The 16,807-nt window shown below is 52.6% G+C and overlaps 1 protein-coding gene across 1 annotated transcript; it reads left to right on the forward strand.

The window, feature by feature from the left end:
* Nucleotides 1-10,347: 10,347 nt before the first annotated feature.
* Nucleotides 10,348-14,879, forward strand: LOC307077539 (uncharacterized protein; the record flags this gene model as incomplete). Its single annotated transcript, XM_079738967.1, has 5 exons — nucleotides 10,348-11,298; nucleotides 11,395-11,534; nucleotides 11,626-12,620; nucleotides 13,147-13,452; nucleotides 14,614-14,879. 5 exons carry the CDS (start codon nucleotides 10,348-10,350, stop codon nucleotides 14,877-14,879), a joined length of 2,658 nt encoding a protein of 885 aa, XP_079595093.1.
* Between the last annotated feature and the right edge of the window lie 1,928 nt (nucleotides 14,880-16,807).

Below are 16,807 nucleotides of genomic sequence, written 5' to 3' on the forward strand. Positions count from 1 at the left end.
AGAGAGAGAGAGAGAGACAGAGAGAGAGAGAGAGGGGGGAGAGAGAGAGACAGAGAGAGAGAGAGAGAGAGGGGGGAGAGAGAGAGACAGAGAGAGAGAGAGAGACAGAGAGAGAGAGACAGACAGAGAGCGACAGAGAGAGAGAGAGAGAGAGAGAGGGGGGAGAGAGAGAGACAGAGAGAGAGAGCGAGAGAGAGAGGGAGATAGAGGGGGAGGGGGACAGAGAGAGAGAGAGAGAGAGAGGGGGGAGAGAGAGAGAGACAGAGAGAGAGCGAGAGAGTGGGGGGAGAGAGAGAGGGAGATAGAGGGGGAGGGGGACAGAGAGAGTGGAAGGTAGAAAGCGGGGGAGATATATTGGGATGTTGAGTCAAAGAGAGGGAGAGAATGAGCAATGGAGAGGCAGAGTGAGATAGAGAAATATTGCACGAGAGAGGATGATAAACAGAGTGGGGAGACAGAGAGAGAGGGGGAGATGGAGACAGAGTGAGAGACAGAGACAAACAGAGAGAGAGAGAGAGAGACATAGACAGATATAGAGAGGGAGACAGAGAGAGAGACAGACAGAGGGAGAGAGAGAGAGAGAATGCAAAACACAGCAAGACAACCACTTGCTGTCTTTTCAGTTTCATTACTTATTATTAGTTCTCTTCAAATTCTACTCTTTCTATTCTAATGATCGTTTCTATAATCTTTGTATCCTTATTTATTACAGATACTGTGCTATATCAAATCATACTCTGAATCTGTGAACATTTGAACACGCCCCTAAACGTCCTGGAGTGATTTAACTTTGACCCCGTTACCTGATGAGGCATTCCGATATTACCCCCCCCCCCCCCCCCCCCCCCCCCCCCCCCCCGCACCAGAAGACCCCCAACAGTAGGGGGCCCCCCTCCCACAGCCCCTCGTCGTCTCTCTGGAGGCGAACGGACGCCCTGATTCTGGTAGTTCTGCATCACCCTTGTTCTCCAGACTTCCTGTGAATCGTTTTCCTTCTAGAGGGCTTTACATACTTATGGTTCCACGATTAACCATTATCGTAAACATCAAATATGTCCCGATAAAACCCCAAGCGTACGTTTAGATCGAGTCACTGAGCGACCGACCACACGAACACGGCGCGGCCCCGGAGGAAAGCCCCCCCCCGGAGGCCAGTCCCAGCTCTTTGTCTGTAGTAACGACAGTATTATGGATGGTTATTACTCCGTTATATTAGTTATTTATGGTGTATCATATAGCGATGAAACGTGACCGCTGGAGAGTAGGTGTGTTTACTTTTTGCACGTATTGGATAAAGAATTTTCTGGTTCTATATTTTCACGTATCGTCACACGTTGTATATTTTGATATGGCTGTTTACGTCACACAGTGCGAGCGGAATTACGACAACAAAGCACATTGAAGTCTATCACTGCCCTGCATCCCGTTCCACACGCTCTGAAGGAGCCCGCTCCGGGGTTTGCCTCCAGCCCTCTGGAGAGGCTGGTCACAACAGCCCAGGGGGAAGAGAGGCTGAGCTCAGTGCATGGCTGGAGCTAAAGCATGGCAGGACCGATTGTTTCCGGACCTGGACTGATCTTCCATTGTTGGTTGCTCACAGATTATTGAATGCCTTCAGACACTCAACCTTCAGTCCTTCCAATGAATCTGGCTAAATATAAACATTCTTTAAGCATATTGAAGCATGTGGTTAGCGTGTGTGTGTGTGTGTGTGTGTGTGTGTGTGTGTGTGTGTGTGTGTGTGTGTGTGTGTGTGTGTGTGTGTGTGTCGGTGTCTGTGTGTGTGCTTGCACTGTACTATGTAATATAAACGGGACACCAATCGAATTTTTGAACGCATTATTCAAAGCACAGCTTTTGGCAAAGCACAGCGTTTCAAATCAACACAAATTATTTCTTACCATCGCACATCGTACAAAGAAACTGAATTTGTGATGTACAGAATGATTTTTTTTTATCTTGTCTCTTTGGGGTATAAAGTGATGCTGCGTTGGTTCATTTTTTTATTTTGTTTTCTATGGTAGAATCCTTAGAGCCATATCGATTGTAATGTTATACAGTTATAGAAGTAGTCTTTTTATGAACCTCTCTTGTTATTGATATGCACGTTTTGTGTCAAATGTGAGAATTAAAGTTGTATATTTATTATGCTATTATGCTGCTGTCGTGATTTTATCGACTCCGAAAACAAAGCACTAAAACATTCTGGAAAAAAGGGTTTTCTGTAATTATAAATTCGAACTTTACATTATCAGCTGAATGCAATTTGAAGAATCAATTCATATCATAAAGACCATTAAAATGCTACATGGACTTCTCCAAATGTGAATTGTGCATCTGTTTTGGTTTCTGAGTGTGTAAACACCATATTGTGAGCCTGCAACATCCGAAAGATAATGAAACTAATTTCTTATTTTTTCTTATTTGACGGCTTCAAAGCTCAGCTAGTAGGACCGAAGCAGCAGGTGAGACATGCGAAACACACACTCACACACACACACACACACACACACACACACACACACACACACACACACACACACACACACACACTCACACACATAAATGCATACACACACACACACACAGGCACAAACATACACACACATAGGCACTCACACACACGCAGGCAAACGCCCACACATACACGCAATGTAAAATGTCTATTGGGAGATTTCAGGTGAAATCAATAATTCATGGCTTCTGATACAATAAGCTTCTCTCTGTCCCTCCTGGATAATGCTAGTGGCCGTCTGAGGCCTCGTCACACACTGGGACGAGACCTTAGCCTTAAAGGTGTTTTTATAAGGTTTCTATTAGCATCGGCGCGGCTAATAAGGCTGCTTATGGCCGCACAGCATATGAATGTGTTGTTGGACAAACAAATATTACATGGAGAATGATACTGCTGATCAAATATTATACGCCCTATGATCTACATTTAAGTCCATCCATAGAAAACTAGAATTCCAATGATTATGCTTTTTAGTGCATCTCAAGACTTTGAGATGATCTGAGATGCACACTTTTGAATAAAATGCATCTATATGCATTAAATGCCGCACCACGACATATATGCATGCTATATATATATATATATATATATATATATATATGCACGCACGCAGGAATCTGACACTTTTATATGCACGCACACACACTCATACACTAAGACTGTCACACACACACACCACACACACCACACACACACTCAGCCAGACACACACACTCATACACACACCTAGCCACACACAGGAAACCCTGAGAAGCAGGAGCTGCATCTCAACAAATGAAATCAACCGCTCTCTCTCTCTCTGTCCCTCTCTCTCTCTCTCTCTCTCTCTCTCTCTCTGTCCCTCTCCCTCTCTCTCTCTCTCTCTCTGTCCCTCTTCCTCTCTCTCTCTCTCTCTCTCTGTCCCTCTCTCACACACACACACACACACACACTAACAGTAATCTTTGATTCGTTATTCAAAAATAACTAGCCTACAGCAAATCAAGAATATTTCCTTTAAGCTTCTTAAATCTTAAGCTTGGTCGCATCGAATTAAACAACGGACCATTTCATCCAATGTTTATTATCCATTGGATGGGGATGATGTCATATACTGTGGAGAATAGGCCACGCCTTCCATCGTTTTCACCGGTAGCGTCTAGAACCCAGGAACCGTACGTACAGTAGGCGGCACTTCTCTCCGTCATGAGCCAATCACTGATCGGAACATACAGTGGGCGGCCCCTCTGATTGGCTGATAATGGCAAGAGGTACCGCCCATGGTACGTCGGGTTCCTGGGATCTGAACACCCTTCATTTCCACCCCTCCCGCAGAACAGAATGACACTTCAACACAGCGCGAGTTGGCCAAGCACTTTTCATAGCAAGGGGAGGCCTCGATTAAGCTAAATCTTTTCTATTTACATTTTATATAGCCTATACCTTATTAAATATTTTTTTGAGTAGCGTACGCGATCTATTTTATACTTGCACAAACACGCACACACAAACACAAACACACGCACACACACACACACACACACACACACACACACGCGCGAGTTTAGTGGTAGATGTTACACACATCTGGATCACACCAAACGCTGCTGATGCTGAGCTCAGAGAAGCCGAGGGATACGGAACGCTCCTCGGCTGAATATAAATGATGAATTTACTACGGAGCTGCCGGACCTGATGTAAGTGATCTTCTCTTTATTCATCGCGGGGTTAGGGTGAATGTGGGCCCGATTCAGCCTCCATCTCACACGCATCACCAGACCCTTAAAGGTCGCTTCATGTGTGTCGCTGTCAAATGTAACCGCGGCGTATTCTGACGGATCAACGCTGTGTTTCTGGACCTCTGGACCCCGCGAGGACAGACGGATTCAGATCGCAACGCTTCACGACACAAGACGGACACACGCGTCTTGTTCCGACTGCGCGTTTCAGTCATCTGGGGAATTCGGTTCACCGCCATCCGTGCGTTTTTGTTTAAACCTGATAGTGGAAATCAGACAAAATGTCTATTTGTAAAGTAGGACTGAGCTGTATCAGCCATGTTGATCAAATACTATATTGAAGGACCAAAAATAAGCCATATTTATCCAGACATAGGCCTACGTGACAGTCCTAGGCCAGACTAGCCAGACCGGACCACACTGGCCTCTGCTCTTTCATTCCTCTGTTGTTGATCATCGTCTAAGTTCAGAGATGCTGCCCCGAGACGCGATGAACTGCCAAGGTAGTGCGCCATCTAGCGGAATCACGCGTGACGCAGTGTAGGCGACACCAGACAGAGAGGGGTAACGCTCAGTCCATCTCAGTGTCTGATCCCCATTCTAAATATACAATTAACGTAAGAATAAAACATAGTTATCGCTTGAACATCATGTTTCAAACAGCAGGCGTGTCCTATGGCCGGTGACATACTGAGACTGCTCCAGTGCCCCTGATGGAGATCTAGTTCTAGTTCTAGATCTAGTTCTAGGTCTGTTGCTGTCGTTATTCAGCCCCGCTCAGTCCCTGGGCTGCAGGACCTCTGTTAGGGTAATGCAAGACGGTGTGTGTTTGGGTTCAGGACTGTGGGCGTGTGTGTGGTAATCGGGCCCGCTGTGTGTATCTGAAACCACTACCTCTGGGCCGGCGATTCAGCTGAGGCCAGCAGAACCACGGAGGGAAACACCGGCTCCCCCCCCCCCCCCCATGACTCCCTCTCCTGACGTACGATACTGAGATATGGAGACCACGACACAGAAGCTCCAGCGACACTATGACCATCATATCGTGTTCATGTCACTGTCCAACCCTAGGGTTAGGGTTAGGGCTATAAAAGACGAATCACAACGCCCGGATACAGGAGGCTATTGCAGGCATGGACAACATTACAGTAAAACTGGAATCCCAGTTGCGGATGCAGTCATCCTCGTTGTGAGTCGTCGTGACATCATGACCTCACTTCATCATCGTTACATCATGACATCATCAGTGCATCAGAAGGTCCCGACATGGTTACATCATTGGGTCATGACATCAGTCAGCGGTGACGCGGTGCCACCGTTACATCATCCCGGGCCAGCGAGCCGTGTCAGAGCAGCTCTCGGTCAGAGAGGGTCTTGCCGTCTCCGGAGCACCCGTCCCTCGGTGGACTGGCACCGGGAGTACAGCGCTCAAGATGGCCCCCCCCGCTCTGGTTACTTACTCTCAGGGAGCGGGGATGGATCAGCACGTTGGGTGGCAGGGCGCCCGGCTAACCTGATATCACCCCGGCATTAATAACCGGGCTCCTCTATATATAGACACAGACCTCGGAGTTCAAACCCCCGGTTGTTATTCATGTTTACTGTGATTACCTGACACACAGAAACAGATTCCTCAGAAGCTGACAGAGCCGTCCCGCTCCGCTCCAGAATTAGACTCCTTGTCTTTCCCTCCCTACGGGTTCCAAGATAAATCTTTGGGTCGTTTGTTGTAGAAAATCCGAGATCTGAAAATAGTCTTGGAGCCCGACTGTTGCTTTGTTCCATGAAACCGCATCTTCCACTTACATAATGCTGATTAGAACTCACGGCGGCTTTGTTAAACCGGGTTAGTCCAACACTTCCATAGGGGCTATAGGCGGTCTGCTTAGCATAAGCTCTTAGACCTCGTTCTTGGCACCTTTACAGATTAGAATCCCTCATTTTAAGGCCTGAACCCTCATGGATTAGCTCCTGTTGCTGCTGTAAATGTATTACGGTATCTTAGTCATTACAATATTCCCCAACACTCACAAGCTAAACTTCAAGAGCATCGAGTGGTGAGAAACAAAAAGTTTAAACCTGAACCATTACATAACAAGCATATGATAATAGGAAGAGGAACAGAATGCAGACTAACGAAGACACAGCGATCTAGTGATGAGTTCATTCCTTACTTTGACGTACTCCTTCCGTCATCTGCAGTCAGAAGCGTGACCCAGCGTCCTGTCGGGCCTGTCCCGGTCTTCGTCCCGGGATAGAGACATGAAGTCCACTCACAGACGGCACTCTCACTGTGGAGACTGGGGGGTAGACCATCTCAGTCACTTAAAGCCTTCTTCACTCTATTAGGGATAATCTAATATCAAAGTATCGGATGATCCCACTATTACTGGGAACGAGGAGACACGTCTACTATACCTCCACTGGTGGTTTGGATGAGTCGTGACAAGCCGTCTCCAAATTGACCCGTTTTGACACCTCTCGTGGCAGTGTCCACCCAGATAGGCCTAGGTCTGTAGGCCTGTAGGCCTCTAGGTCTGTAGGCCTGTAGGCCTGTAGGTCTGTAGGCCTGTAGGCCTGGGCCTGTAGGCCTGTAGGCCTGTAGACCTGTAGGTCTGTAGGCCTGGGCCTGTAGATCTGTAGGCCTGTAGGTCTGTAGACCTGTAGGTCTGTAGGCCTGTAGGCCTGGGCCTGTAGGTCTGTAGGTCTGTAGGCCTGTAGGTCTGTAGGCCTGTAGGTCTGTAGGTCTGTAGACCTGTAGGCATGTAGGCCTATAGATCTGTAGGCCGGTAGGTCTGTAGGTTTAAATAGTATTTTCATTCCCATCAGAACAACAGCTCCCTTTATGCTTCAGAGTCAGTAGTTACCTGGAGGTGGAGGATACATCCATCTCAAAGCAAACCCAGTGAGGACCGATAGCACATATAGGCTAACTGCCCTCTCCTGAACACTGCCCGGTTTACACCCCATCATAAACCATCGTTCATAAAACAGGTGGTCCGTTGGGAGCTCTCCATCAGCTGTCCACACGGCCCCCTGGGGCCCCCATACAATCGTTTAGTCCAGCATTACTCATTGCGCGGCTCGCAAGCCACATGCGGCTCGCCAAGCCTCTATTTGCGGCTCGCATGGCGGTAAAAATATACAGTGATATGATCATGCAGTGAATACAGATATTTAAAAAAACAATACAATTATTTAAAAAATAAATCAACAGCGGCATTAAAAGGTGGAAATATAGCCTTGTCTAGAAAATATTTTTAAACTTGCTCGGCTCTACGCTGACAGCGGGGTTGCCAGATTGGCGGTTTTCCTGCATAACAAGAGAGAATGTGCTCTTTGGATGGACTTATTCTTATTAACTTATTCTTCAATAGCTTCCATGTTATGTGACCTAGTGTCTTCACATTATTCCAGAAAATAGCACACAGTCACACAAGTCTTAATTTTCCTCTCAAAGTGCACCAGATTGATGCATTCCAGGTTAAAAGGTACCAAATTTTCTTCCGGGGGAGCATGCCCCCGGACCCCGCTAAGGACCGGGTTCCCTCCACAGTTTCACAAAATTCTGTGGGAAACACTGCTTCAGGGAGGACATATTATTAAGCAGGCATACTTATTTATGACTGGATTTATAGCTTTTGATACTTTGCGGTAAAAATGGCTCTCCTGTTGACGTCGTCCTGTCAGTGCGGCTCTCCTGAAAAAATAGTGAATACCACTGGTTTAGTCGATGAGGCCGGAGTCCGAGGGATCTTCGTTCATTTGTCTCGCCGGACTCCGTGACCAGAGGAGGGGAGACATCCCTTCTTGGGGCTGTCACAGATTAATTTGGCCGTTTTGTACCGATTGAATATGTGGTGTTTCTAATCCTGCTGGGTGTCGTCTGACTCCCATCCTACCTTTGGAGACGAGTCCTCCTGCCATGTATCAGTGCTGTGGTTGGTTGGCTCTACGTGGCTATAATTAGCCACAGTGTAATTACAGAGATGTAATCCATCATACTACGCGACCACGAGTACATCACCCTGCTGCCAATATCCTCTGCGAGCTGGTGATTAAACAACGGTCATTACGAGGTGTTAACGATTCTGTTGTCATGTGGCATGGTCCAAAGACTACACTCCAAACCCCTCAGACTACTAATCCCAGCCCTCTTGAGGCGGCGTGACTCCCAACCCCTCAGACTACTAATCCCAGCCCTCTTGAGGCGGCGTGACTCCCAACCCCTCAGACTACTAATCCCAGCCCTCTTGAGGCGGCGTGACTCCCAACCCCTCAGACTACTAATCCCAGCCCTCTTGAGGCGGCGTGACTCCCAACCCCTCAGACTACTAATCCCAGCCCTGTGGAGGAGGTGTGACCACGCCACCTGGAGGCTGAGGGGGATCAGAGCGGAGGACGACCGCCTCGGGCGCCGAGGTGCCTTCCATCGTCATCATCATCACGCTGAAACTGGGTCACATGTAACCCCCCACCCCTCCCCCACCACACAGGCGCCACTGAGACCCGCCACGAGCCTGCGGTCAGCCGGCGGTCTGCGAGGACACGCCCCCCTCGCCATGGGTTGGTATCCCCCCCCCCCCCCACACCTTGGTACCGGTGTGGTCCCGTGATCTGACGTCCGTGATGTCACATCCTGTCCCCGCTAAACTGATGTGGTCGTGAAGTGTTCCCGTGTCCCCCACCCCTTCAACCAATCAGTGTTTGACCCTGAGAGAGACAGAATCTATTGGCTCCTCCTCCTCATTAAAGGGCTGCTATCTCCCCAGGTCCAGGTCCACCCTGAAGTGACATCACAACCCGCAGGCATATATATATATATGTATATATATATATATATATAAAATGTATATACAGTATATATAGCCGAGGGTAGCTCTTGAAATGGGGTGGTCAAATAGGAGTCCTTTAAACTCAATAAGAATCTGTGAGATACACATCTACATGAACTCTGACATTTTAACAACAGAAGGTTTATAGTGTAGAGGAAAGGGTGTTGGATTGGTCATTTAAGGGTTATGGATTTTCTGCACAACAAACTTCAGCATACTGCCATGTATGTATATTTCATTGTGTTACAGTGTGGTCAGGGCTATTGTGTAGTTAATATTGACTTGTTGTAGCCCCTGCCTGCTCTGGAAATGTGGATTATTATTAGGGAGAACTTTGACCTACCAGATCGGCAGTCAGACATGCCATGTGCATTATAAGATATACACGTATAAGATAGAATTGATTGGGGACAGTTGGGCCAGTGAAACAAGCAAAGGAAATGCTGCTTGGATCATGGGATGTGTGTTTGGTTGGTTTCTCTTGCTAAAAGGTCGGCGAACACGAAGGGGTGCTTTTCAATCCCCAATGTCTCTCAAAAATATGAATGAACATTCAGTATTTTTACGTTTGGTAAATTGTGATAAGACTGTGGTGTAACAGCCTGGATAGCCGTGGTGTAAAAGGTGTGCGTGTGTGCATGCACACACACACACACACAGAGGCATAACCCATTTAAATGATTTAGCATGACCTAATTAGCTATTACCCTGAGATCTGACTTCCTGTTGTTAAACATGAGGAAGCAGTTTGAGGAAGCAGTCCAACTGAGTGCAGTGCTGGTCTTGTTTCCTGGTATTTGCTGTGGGATAGTAAAACGTCTGCATGGGTTTGTTACTATGTGTACCGTATTACAATTTTATTTCGTTTTAAGCAGAAATAATAATTGAAGTGACCTTCCTAACCACACATTTGTTCATGAGGAAGCACCTCTAATAACACTCGGTATATTAGGAGTGTCTTCAACAAATGTCTGACGATAGACATGCTGCACGTCCTCACGCGATGCTCCAACCAGCCAGCTCACCGCTAAATGTTCGTCTTACGGAAAATGACATCAAGGCTGGTCCTAACTGTATCTCTCTTCTCCTTCTTCTTCCTGCTCCTCCAACTCTTCCTCTTCCTCCCTCCCCCCTCCGCTCTTCTCCTCTTCCACCTCCTTCTCCTCCACCTTCTCAACCTTCATCCCTCCTTGTCCTCCCTCTCATTCTGCTCCTCCTCCTTTCTCCTTCTTGCTGCTCCTCCACCTGCGCCTCCTCCTCTAGCTCCCCCCAGTGCCAGATGCCTCCCCTCCCTCTCGACGAGCGCGTAGTGCTCCTTCAGCGCCCCAAGAACCTCTCCCCCCCCCACCGTCTCCCCCGCTACCCCTCGCGCCCGCCGCCCTGCGCCGACGGCCGTCTCTTCCATGCGTCCTCCTGCCTGCAGCCGCCCCACCTGTCCCCGTCCTCCTGCCTGCAGCCGCCCCACCTGTCCCCGTCCTCCTGCCTGCAGCCGCCCCACCTGTCCCCGTACTCCTGCGGCTCCCTGAGCCTGGGATGCGAGCGCCGGCCGCCCCGAGGGCCCCCGCTGCAGCTCGACCCCCCCGTGGTGTTGCTGTCGTCGACGCCGTTTGTGACCGCCGCCGCGGCCGATCCCCCCGTGGTGTTCGCCGGCTACGACCCTAGCCATCGCCACAGCAACGGCACAGTGACCCTGGGCCCCCGGCTGCACACGCACGCCATCGACATCAAGGTGTCCCTGGAGGCCGGGCGCGGCGAGGGCCACGCCCCCAGGCGCGGCGGGAGCCTGAAAGGAGGCAAGGGCGGGAAGCGCGTCTCGCTGCACCTGAGCCACGAGCAGCACGGCCAGCGCCACGACAACGGCTACGACCACGACAACGGCCACGACAACGGCTACGACCACGACAACGGCTATAGCCACGACAACGGCTACGACCACGACAACGACAACGGCTACGACCCCGACCACAGCCACGGCCACGAGCATCGGGGTCAGCGCCACGGCCACGGCGGCGGCGGCGGCCTGCAGTTCGTCCCGGCCGCGTCGCAGCAGCACAACAAGCCCCGGAGGGAGAAGGAGAACGCCAACGGCGCCCCGGGACTCCTCCCCAGGCGAGGCCGTGAGGCAGCGCCGGGCGGCAGCAGGAGGAGCAACAAACTGGGAACGGCCCAGCCGGACCCCAGCAGCCTGCTGCCGGGCCTGCAGCCCCCCCCGGCCCTGCCCCATGCCTCCGTCCTGAACCCCAGCTACCCCGCCTCCCCCCCTGCCCTCAACCCCCTCTCCCACGGCCCCGCCTCCCTCCGCTCGCCCCCCGCGGGCCGGGACCAGCGCCGCCCCCGGCCCCCCGCCCTCCATGGTCTCCCGCTGTCCCCCGGCTCCTCGGGCCTGGGGGGCTTCCCCAGCCCCGACCACACCTGCACCATAGACCTCTCCTACCCCTTCAACTGCGGCTGCTGGGAGCTGGTGCGGCGCAAGGGCTTTGGCCGGGGCTGCCAGGGCGGCGGCGGCGGCGGCGGCGGCGGCGGCGGGAGCCCCTCCTCCTCCTTCTCCTGCGTCCAGACGGCGGCGGGCCGGGCGGGGGGCGGGGGGGGGGGGCGGCGCGGCGGGCCGGGCCGTGGGTCTGCGGGGCCTGGGGGGCTGCCTCTCCTCCAACACCTCCTCCTCCAACAGCACGGCGTCCGACCGCCGGCCCCGCCTCCTCCGGCCGCTGGCGTGCGTGTCGTGCTCCTCCTCGGGGGCGGGGCCTCCGGAGAGCCCTGCCCTGCTGCGTAAGCGTCTGGTGGGCGGGTGCCTGCCCTGCACCCCCTCGGCGCCGCTGCGCGCCCTCCACAGCTGCGTGACGGGCTGCGACCCCAAGGCCGGCCAGACGGCCAGCTCCTCATGCAGCTACTGCAGCAGCGACCCCATCGTGGTGACCTTTAACCCCCGCCGCAGCACGCCCCCGGGGAGGGCGGCGGCCCACCCCCAGGCCGGCGCCTTCCCGCAGTCGGACGACGACGACTACAGCGTGCGCACCATCTGGCCCGAGGAGCTGGCCAGGAAGATAAGCCACGCCCACGGCGCCGGGGCGGGCCCCACGGGCCCCGGGGCCGGGAAGCCGTCCTGCCTGAGCCGCGGGGGCCAGAACGGCGCCGCCCCGGGGGAGGGCATGGCCCTGCTGGACTGCCAGAACCTCCGGGAGTTCAGCCACGCCCCCCTGACGGACCAAGCCGGCAGGCGGCGCCTGTGGCAGGGCAAGATGGCCGCCCTGGACTTCATGGGCGTGTCCTCGGGCGCGGAGGACGGGCGGAGCTCGCTGAAGAGGCTGCTGAACCACGAGGGGGGGGCGGGGGACGGGGGGGAGTACGACGACATGCCCTACCGCCCGCGCTCGCCCTCGCCACCGCAGTCCCCCGTCTCCTTCTCCCCCCCGCAGTCCAACCCGGGGACCCTCATCCTCAAGCCCCGTCCCCGGCAGAGGGAGCGGGAGGGAGGGCGGTCCCTGCCCACCGCCCAGTCGCTGCACCTGGTCCTGGACTCCCTGAACCGCGACCAGGACGAGGAGAACCGCCGCCGTAAGCCCGCCGCTCATCTCTACCTCAGGGTCCTCCTAGTCCCCTTCAGAGTTCTCTTTATGTTTAGTTCCTAGTTTCATATTTTCAACACATATTGTTCAGTGCAATCCTAGGATACGACCACGACCACAACCAAGACCACGACCACGACCACCACCACGACCACGACCACGACCACGACCACGACCAAGACCACGACCAAGACCACGACCACGACCACGACCACGACCACGACCACGACCAAGACCACGACCACGACCAAGACCACGACCACGACCACGACCAAGACCACGACCACGACCACGACCAAGACCACGACCACGACCACGACCACGACCACGACCAAGACCAAGACCACGACCACGACCATGACCACGACCACGACCACAACAAAGACCACGACCACGACCACAACCAAGACCACGACTACGACTACGAACACGACTACGACCACGGCTGGTTCCAGGATATTAATCCCATATTCTCTCCTCTGATTTTCTTGTGGTCTTCTGGTCTTTTACCACAGTGCACCTCTCCCTCCCTCTGTCCTCCTCACTGCCCGCCTCCCTGTCCGACGAGGGCGCCATGACACCGGACGCCGAGAACGCCGTCATCAGCGCCATCCTGCCCTTCCTGTTCCTAGGCAACGAGCGGGACGCCGAGGACCTGGGCCTTCTGCTGCGCCTCAACGTGGGCTTCGTGGTCAACGTGACCACGCACCTGCCCCTGTACCACCTGACCACCGGCCTGGTGCGCTACAAGAGGCTGCCCGCCACCGACAACAGCAAGCAGAACCTGCAGCAGTACTTCGAGGAGGTGTTTGAGTTCATCGGTAGGCCCCCAGTCGCAGTGTGGTCCGCTTGTTCATTCAGGAAAGCCTTTCCCCGCCGCACGCTGACGTCAGGTCCAGCTCGTTAGCGGGGTGGGGCGTGGCCCAGCATGCGGATAGGGATACTGGGGACAGACGAGCATCTGACCTCCAGACTCCCCTTATTACCCGCTCTCATGGTGCGGATTCAGGGTCGATTATCCAGACAATCAGACTTCAATTATCCACGCTTCTATCGCTGCTCTCCCATCAGACGCTTCCTTCCCCCATTCAGTCCCCACCCCACTCGCACAACGGTCAGACATGGGGACTATGGTGGTCAGACATAAGGACTATGGTCAGACATGAGGACTATGGTGGTCAGACATGAGGACTAGGGTCAGACATGAGGACTATGGTCAGACATGAGGACTACGGTCAGACATGACGACTACGGTCAGACATGGAGACTACAGTCAGATATGAGTACTAGGGTCAGACATGAGGACTATGGTCAGACATGAGGACTACGGTCAGACATGGAGACTACAGTCAGACATGAGGACTACGGTCAGACATGGAGACTACAGTCAGACATGGAGACTACAGTCAGACATTGCAACTCCTCCTTGTGCGAGACTCTGTAAGACAGGATGACAAGCAGACCAGATCAAGCGAAAGGTAGAGACAGAAGTTGTGTTTTTCTGATCCTCTCAGGATAACCCTCACCCTTAAGAGGAGGTACAGACGGTGCATTGGCCTCAAAGGGTTCCAGCGCAGCCCGCTTCACGGCTGCCTGCTGAAGCTTCTCATCCTGGGCTGACGGCCAGAAGGTCGTCCGTAAGAGTCCTGGGTCAGCCTGAACACAGGGTCCAGGCTGACCAGTCCAGAGGAGAACAGGGTCCAGGCTGACCAGTCCAGAGGGGAACAGGGTCCAGGCTGACCAGTCCAGAGGGGAATAGGGTCCAGGCTGACCAGTCCAGAGGGGAACAGGGTCCAGGCTGACCAGTCCAGAGGGGAACAGGGTCACAGCAGTGGAACAGCAGTTATGCGGGTTGTGTTCTGTCTGTCTCTCAGAGCAGTGATGCGGGTTGTGTTCTGTCTGTCTCTCAGAGCAGTGATGCAGGTTGTGTTCTGTCTGTCTCTCAGAGCAGTGATGCGGGTTGTGTTCTGTCTGTCTCTCAGAGGAGGCCCACCAGACGGGGAAGGGGGTCCTGGTCCACTGCCAGGCGGGCGTCTCCCGCTCCGCCACTGTGGTCATCGCCTACCTCATGAAGCACACGCTCATGACCATGACCGACGCCTACAAGTACGTCCGCGGGCGGCGGCCCGTCGTCTCGCCGAACCTCAACTTCATGGGCCAGCTGCTGGAGTTTGAGCGCGACCTCAACTCCGGGGTCACGCCCCGAATCCTCACCCCCAAACTCAGCGGCCTGGAAACCCAGGTGTGAGGGGTTGGGGGGGAGATGAGGGAGAAAGGGAGGGAGTTAAGAGGGGGAGACGGGGGAGAGAGGGAGGGGGGAGATACAGAGAGAATGGGCAGGAGGGACAGAGGGGAATAGAGAGGATCAGGGAGGGAGAGGGAGACAGGGAGTGTGTCCGTCCGCTGGAGCGAGAGATGAACGTTTATCTCCATCCCGTCGGCAGAGGACCGGGATGAGAGGCTGACCCACGGGGTGAAAGGCTCACCCGGGTCCTGGCCAACTGCTGCTGTGTTCAACACATACTGCACTTTTACTACTGAGCACCGGATGCAGGATTCGCTCGTTCCGATTGGTCCGTCAGGAGGGCTACGTCAGAGTTCGCTACATCAAGGTCAACGTTTAACAAAGCCTGTTCAGCTGTTATATATCTTATATTTTATTGATTATCCGAAGACTCTTCCATTGTTTTTTCTAATAATGTGCATTGAAAGCGAATATATAGAAATATAGCGATTCACTGCTGAAGCTCGACAGAAACACATGCATGGAAAATAAGACGACGGACTTATGAGGTCGGCCATTAGTCTTGTGCTTCCCGGCTCCCTACGTTCGCTCGTTGATCGTCATGATCGCTTGCTTGTTGATTTGTTTAACAAAGTAAGAGCACATACATGACAAACCACAAACGGCCACTGGGGGGGGGGGGGCTCTCCGGTAGCACCAGAGAGCCGTCACTAAGCACTATCCATGCATTCTTTATTTCTTTTGAATTATCCTCCGACACTTGATGATTTAGTTTTACTGTTTTACCCCTTGGACCACAGGCGTGTTCAGAGACGTTCCACTAGTGATGTCTCGGCCTGGTTCAGACCAGCCGCTTCCAGAAGGGGAGTTGGCTGGTTTAGCGTTGGCTTTCCGTTAGCCGCCTCCATCGCCTTCAGCGTTACGGTAGCCTATCTCCTCCTCATGGGAGGGCAGCACAGTTAAAATTACTTTCCAAAGATTTCCTGTGTTCTGAATACTCGCTTACTCAAAGCGAGACAACCATATTGTTTGTCTACAAACGTACAGATAATTCTGCACTGTTTCTAGCGCTGTGACTGGATGCACCACTGGCAGAGTTCTATGATCAGCTGCTTCTGTCTGAGGAGGGTAACCTGTCAGTTCTATGATCAGCTGCTTCTGTCTGAGGAGGGTAACCTGTCAGTTCTATGATCAGCGGCTTCTGTCTGAGGAGGGTAACCTGTCAGTTCTATGATCAGCTGCTTCTGTCGGGGTTGTCTGCTCTGAGGAGGGTAATGGTGCTATCCATATATGTGGTATCCCGGTACATCCGACCTGCTTTAGCGAGAACGAGATGTAATTTCCTGTCTGGCAGCACTTATAGCATTCCCGTTTCTCATTGGCTAGTCATTGTTATTGTTAGCTATATTAGCCTCTTTAGCAAACCAGCTCGAAAACAAACAACACAACTTTACATTGTATTGCACGCAGAGCAAGACCGTGCAATGCACAAATTGGTGATCGGAATAAACTAGCAATGTAATCAAGTGTGTAAGAGCTTTTAAAACCAATATTAAAATGACCAACGTGGTACAAATACAAAGAATATAAATCTCTTCACGGGCGCAGCCATTTTTGTTGTCGATTTGTACAGTCGGCCTCACTGAACTCGCTCCACTTTCAGAATAGCGAGTAAGACAAACCAAAAGGGGGCGTTCCTCCGTGAAATGCCGCAAGAAAGCTGGGAAATTTACAACTTACGACCAGGACGTACCGGCGTACCATACAAATAGATAGCACCATAACCTCAGTTCTATGATCAGCTGCTTCTGTCTGGTCGTCTGCTCTCGCCTGTCAGCGAGGCATCACGGTTAGCCTAAGAATAACAGCGCTGAAAATAGTACAAATGATCAGTGTGCTTTAAACCTCCACACGTCTTTGTTTGTTCTCAT

The sequence above is a fragment of the Pollachius pollachius genome (assembly GCF_949987615.1).
Source record: "Pollachius pollachius genome assembly, chromosome: 6".
Classification (NCBI taxonomy): domain Eukaryota; kingdom Metazoa; phylum Chordata; class Actinopteri; order Gadiformes; family Gadidae; genus Pollachius; species Pollachius pollachius.